The sequence below is a fragment of the Coffea arabica genome, chromosome 9c (assembly GCF_036785885.1).
Source record: "Coffea arabica cultivar ET-39 chromosome 9c, Coffea Arabica ET-39 HiFi, whole genome shotgun sequence".
Taxonomy (NCBI): Eukaryota; Viridiplantae; Streptophyta; class Magnoliopsida; order Gentianales; family Rubiaceae; genus Coffea; species Coffea arabica.
This window is the reverse complement of record NC_092326.1, coordinates 35,891,100-35,896,901: the sequence shown is the minus strand read 5'-3', so window position 1 is coordinate 35,896,901 and position 5,802 is coordinate 35,891,100. Positions and strand designations below refer to the sequence as shown.

The window sequence follows — 5,802 nt, the reverse complement described above, 5'->3', positions numbered from 1 at the left end:
ATGTCACCACCCAAAACACATGTTTCTGTACAGAAACCAGCGGCGACGCAAAGGCTTTTTTGGAAGTACATAGTAGGATTTCTGTGGGAAGCAAAACAGAAACCATTTTGCATCCAAATTGGGGGAAACCTTTAAGTAGCGAGAAAATAGAGGATTCAAGTGAAGAGAAATGCTGGGGGTGGTGGTGATGCTGCTGTGGGTGCAAGGACTGCTGCTTCTCCTCGTGCTCGCTCTCCTGCAAGGGGGAATGTTAAAGTTTTGAATAAGAGCCAGAATCAGAACCAGCAACAACTGATGTCACTCAGTCGAAGCAATTCCAGGAAGGCAGAACATTCTCCATACAGGAGAAATCCCTCGAGTGAGATTGACACAAATGTGGCTGCTGAAAATATGTCTTTGCCTGGTAGCAAGGCCCCTAACAGTATCATCACCCAGGTATGCATGCTCAGAGCACTATTTGGTGGCATGAAACAATTTTTTTTGTTTAATTGCTTCTATTTTGTTAGTGAAGCCTACTTATTACTGTTTTTCTTTATACCACTGTTACTTGAGTTTAGTGATACATGAAAAAAATAATGTGGGATATATTAATGATTTCATTCACAGTAGTCTCTCTTGTCTGCAAATACCCAAATTGGACAACATTGTATCTCCAGTGTTGTGTGGATTAAGGCTAGTCTACATTGTCTCTCTTGATGCTTTAGATTGAGGTGAATGATCATTAGTAAAGCTATTTCCACATCTTTGAGTAACAAATCCTGGGACTAGTCCAATACTGCTTGGTATACTCTAGCAGGCACCCATTCGAAAGCCAAATGCTGTTACACAATGAACAATAAATTTGCAGTCCAAGGGGCTGAGAACAAAATTAGCAGCAGTAAAGGTATTGCAGACCACAGTGCGACCAATCTGAACTTAAAAAATATGGAGCAGCAGCATCTGATATCTGAAGTGGCCAAGGCTCGGCAAGCAATCACCTCCAATGTTGCAGTGAACACGGTTGCATCAGGCCCTGAGTGCCTCAAACCCCAAGGCTCCGCAAGCAATCACCACCACCCGCAACATTTCTCTTCACCTGAATCCTCTATTTTCTCACTACTCAAAGGTTTCCCCCAATTTAGATGCAAAATAGTTACTGTCTTGCTTCCCGCAGAAATCTTACTGTGTACTTCCAAAAAAGCCCGCGCATCGCCGTTGATTTCTGTACAGAAACATGTGTTTTGGGTTGCGACACCGTATAGGTCCTCAATTGGCACAAGAATTTTAGTTAAGGGACTTAATTCATGCGATAAAATGTTGAGGGACCAAATCGGTTTTAGTAAAATAGTTTGAGAACTAAATTGGAGATTTTCCCTTACTTATTTTCTGACATTTAATTTTACTTTGCATATCTTCTTTTTCCCTCGTGCTTTGATCCAGTTCAAACTTCTTGCAAATATGCTCTGAACCGGCCAAGAAAATGAGCACCAAAGCCATGTGAAAATCGACCTTAAATGCATCGAACACTTCCATGTTCAATCACGAAAAAATTCAGGGCCTTAAAAACTGTCCAAAAACTATGCACCACAAGCCATTGCATTCACACAAACACAGAGAAAGCAGAAGAAGCTTTAGCTTCTAAACTTGCACAAGTATTAAAATCTTGCAATCCCTCTTACCCTGGCCACTCTAATCCTTCCATTATCCAAAAGGGTCAGCAAATCCATGCCCAAATCACTGTCAATGGACTTAATAGCTTGGGTTTATTGGGAACAAGGGTTTTGGGAATTTACATACTTTGTGGGAAGTTTTTTGATGCCAAGAACTTATTTTTTCAGCTTGAGTTGTACTATGCCTCCCCTTGGAATTGGATGATTAGGGGATTTACTTTGGTGGGTTGGTTTGATTTTGCATTAATGTTTTACTATAAGATGTTGGGTTTTGGTACTTGTCCTGATAAGTACACTTTTCCTTATGTAATCAAGGCTTGTTGTGGTTTGCAATCATTGAGATTAGGTAGATTAATACATGGGTCGATTAGAGATTTGGGTTTTGAGTTGGATGTGTTTGTGGGTAGTGCTTTGATTAAATTGTATGCGGAGAATGGTTGTATAGGTGAAGCGCGACGTCTGTTTGATAAAATGCCTGAAAAGGATAGTGTTTTGTGGAATGTAATGCTTAATGCTTATGCGCAAGACAGGAACTTGGTGGATGATGTGATTGGGTTGTATAGAGAAATGAGGATGACTGAAACTAAGCCTAATTCAATTAGTTATGCTTGTATTCTTTCAGTTTGTGGTTCGGAACACATGGTTTATTTTGGTGCTCAAGTGCATGGTAATGTTGTCAGATGTGGGTTGGAGATGGAATCTTCGGTTGCTAACACTTTGATTGCTATGTATGCAAAATGCCAATGCTTGTCTGATGCGCGAAAGTTATTTGATTTGATAACGCAGGCTGATTTTGTAACTTGGAATGCAATGATTGGGGGCTACGTCCAAAGTGGGCATATGCCTGAAGCTTTAGATTTGTTTTGCCAAATGTTATCTGTGGGTGCTGGACCAGACTCAACCACATTTACAAGTATACTTTCATTGTTTTCTGAATTTCAGTCCCTGAATCAAGCCAAGGAAATTCATGGTTACATATTAAGAAACAATGTCAATATGGATGTGTTCTTGAAGAATGCACTTATTGATATTTACTTTAAGTGCAGGGCTGTGAAGATGGCATCTAAAATCTTCAACTGTTGCCCTGCTGTAGATATCGTCATTTGCACTGCTATGATTTCGGGGTTTGTGCTCAATGGAATGGATTTTAAAGCCTTGGAAATGTTTAGATGGGTGCTGGATAAGAAAATGAGGCCCAATGCAGTAACTCTAGCAAGTCTCTTACCAGCTTGTGCTGGTTTGGCTGCTCTGAAATTGGGTAGGGAGTTGCATGGTAGTATTCTCAGAAATGGGCTTGAAGACAGGTGTTTTGTAGGAAGTTCAATTTCAGATATGTATGCAAAATGTGGAAGGTTGGACCTAGCACGTCTAGCTTTCTTCAGAATTTCCAAAAAAGACACTGTTTCTTGGAACTCGATGATTACTAGCTGTTGCCAGAATGCAAAGCCAGAGGAAGCAATTGATCTTTTCTATCAGATGCGTTTAGAAGGAGCCAAGTATGACTCTGTTAGCTTATCTGCAGCTCTTTGTGCATGTGCTAACTTACAAGCACTGTGTTATGGCAAAGTAATACATGGATTCATGATTCGAGGAGCATTTAGCTCAGATCTGTTTGCTGAGAGCGCTTTGATAGACATGTATGCTAAATGTGGACACTTGGAATTAGCAAGTACTGTTTTTGACATGATGGAGTGCAAGAATGAAGTTTCTTGGAATAGCATAATTGCTGCTTATGGGAACCATGGACACCTTGAGGATGCTTTGGCTTTACTGAATGAAATGAGGGACGATGGATTCCAGCCTGATCATGTCACTTTCCTCGCCATAATATCTGCTTGTAGCCATACTGGCCAAGTTGAGGAGGGCAAGCAACTTTTTGAATTCATGACCCAAGAATTGGGAATTACAGCTCGAATGGAACACTATGCATGCTTAATAGATTTGTTTGGCCGAGCAGGTTGCCTTGAAGAAGCACATCAAGTGGTTAGGACCATGCCATTTACTGCAGATGCGGGCATTTGGGGCACACTACTCGGAGCCTGCCGTGTCCATGGCAACATTGAACTAGCTGAGTTGGCTTCAAATCATCTTTTTGACTTGGACCCGCAAAATTCTGGATACTATATGCTCCTATCACATGTGCATGCTGACACTGGAAAGTGGGAAGGTGTTAACAAAGTAAGAAATATGATGAAGGAAAGAGGAGTGCAGAAAGTTCCTGGTTACAGCTGGCTTGAGGTGAATCAGAGCGTCCACATGTTTGTTGCTGCAGACACAGATCATCCTCAGTCATCTGAGATCTATCTGCTATTGAGACATCTTCTTCGGGAGCTGCACAAAGAGGGATATGTTCCTCAGTATTACCATCCAATGCACCGTAGCAAATTCACAAACTCATGCCACTCATCACCTACAAAAGCTGTTCAATTTTGATCATGGTGCTCCGTCAATTAAGAGTAGATATGATTCTCTTGCACCTTGTAAGTATAGGCATTACATACTTTTCTTCTTTTCTGGATCGTTCATACTTCAGCCTTTGAGGGATGGAATGGAGTACCCTGACATGGTTCTGAATTTCAAGTGAAACAAGATGACAAATGTATACCAATGAGACTTCTGCATTAATGCAGCTCTGTAATAAATGTTTATAGTTAGGTTGTCAAGCAATAATGAGTCATACTGCTGTTCTTAATAATAGTTTGCACACACATTGCAAAATTTACTTGAACTTGTATGTATTTCTCCATTTATAACTAATATGGAGCTACAAAATCTTCAGTTTAACTGGGGTTAGACCTGGAATGATAGACAGAGAAATAAACACTGGCGTAAACTACTCTTGAAGCTTTTAAAGTTTCACTAGATTATATGCTAATCCTTAAACTGCTAGATCCTTTTAATTTAGCCCTTCTTGTTTAGTTTCATTTTAACGGTTTTGTTTTAGGACGAGGCTTTACTACTTACACACTCAGAATTTTTTGTGCAGTCTTTTGATGTTAGTAACGAGTTTAAATTATGCCCTTTTTATGCTATTGTTAGTATTGTTTCACCCCTTTTGGAGATGTGAATTGAGATCAATTTGAAAATAAGGACTTTTATCATTTGAGGGCTTGAATGAAATCTGGTGAGACTCTGAAACATTAGCAATCTGGTTCACCAAGTAAAAATGCTACATTTGGCCCTGTCTCTTGCAAACACTGTAAAAACACTTGTGGTATGATGCAGAATTGTATGCTGATAATTAGTGAAATCATTGTATCTAATATCCTTTTCCACATGGAATCCTGCGCATAAAAACAAATATCTTTGGATCTTATTTGTTTAGAGGAATTTTTGGAAAATGAAACTGCAGATGGTCCAGAATTAATGACCAGCTAAAAAGGTATTTCCACATGGTTTTGGGTTTTTTCATTTTAGGGCTAAAATCATCTCTCTACTTGAAACTGTAGTTCTGTTTCTTAGTTTCTTTTGTTCTGACGGTGATTTCCTCAACAATTAATTTATGCAAAACGTGGACATCTCATAAAGATATGTCATACAATTGAAACCAACAAAGTGTATCATTGAAGTTTTATATTAAGAGGAATTCATACATATGCTCAGCTTTATCTTATTATGTTCATTCTAGTGTATTTACAATATATAGTTTGAAGAATTAATGTGTTTGTAAAAAAATGGACTTAGTTAACAATTAATGTGTTTGAAGTTATTTTGAGGAATAAGCAACACTACTGACTGGGTCTGAGCTGATTATCATGCTTAAAAGATATTCAAACTGGTAGCATATGTGTGTATATATAGGGTGGTGTAACTGCCGAATGATGTACCGGAGCTCCTAGCAGGAAGTTATGCGTGTGTCTTTAGCTTATCCGGATCATGCATTCTGGAAATTGAGCGATTATTTGCCATCTTTTTTAAATACCTGCATATAACTACTCTTCATCCGCTTGGAGAAAAATGATTAAGAGTTACGTGAAAGATTGTAAGCAAAGTCAGGTTTTATATGGTTCTTGCTGAGGATGATCCATCTTTGGGACAACATGAACATTTCCTATTCTTAGTTCAACTGAAAGGCAGCCACCTTCTTTTTTGGGAAAAATCTACTAGTCCTTCTTATAATAACTAATTTGCCGGCAGGTTGGTTTGATTGTCT

At 39.1% G+C, this 5,802-nt stretch overlaps 1 protein-coding gene across 2 annotated transcripts; it reads left to right on the top strand.

Moving 5' to 3' along the window:
• The first annotated feature begins 294 nt into the window (after positions 1–294).
• LOC113707955 (pentatricopeptide repeat-containing protein At4g21300-like) lies at positions 295–4,377 on the top strand. 2 transcript variants are annotated; one of them, XM_072065111.1, is made up of 2 exons: positions 295–435; positions 794–4,377. In XM_072065111.1, exon 2 carries the CDS (start codon positions 1,494–1,496, stop codon positions 4,080–4,082), a length of 2,589 nt encoding a protein of 862 aa, XP_071921212.1. In that variant the 5' UTR covers positions 295–435; positions 794–1,493; the 3' UTR covers positions 4,083–4,377. The 2 variants fall into 2 exon arrangements, with proteins under 2 accessions (XP_071921212.1, XP_027086166.1); XM_027230365.2 differs by having other exon boundaries at positions 303–435; positions 797–4,377.
• Positions 4,378–5,802: the final 1,425 nt, after the last annotated feature.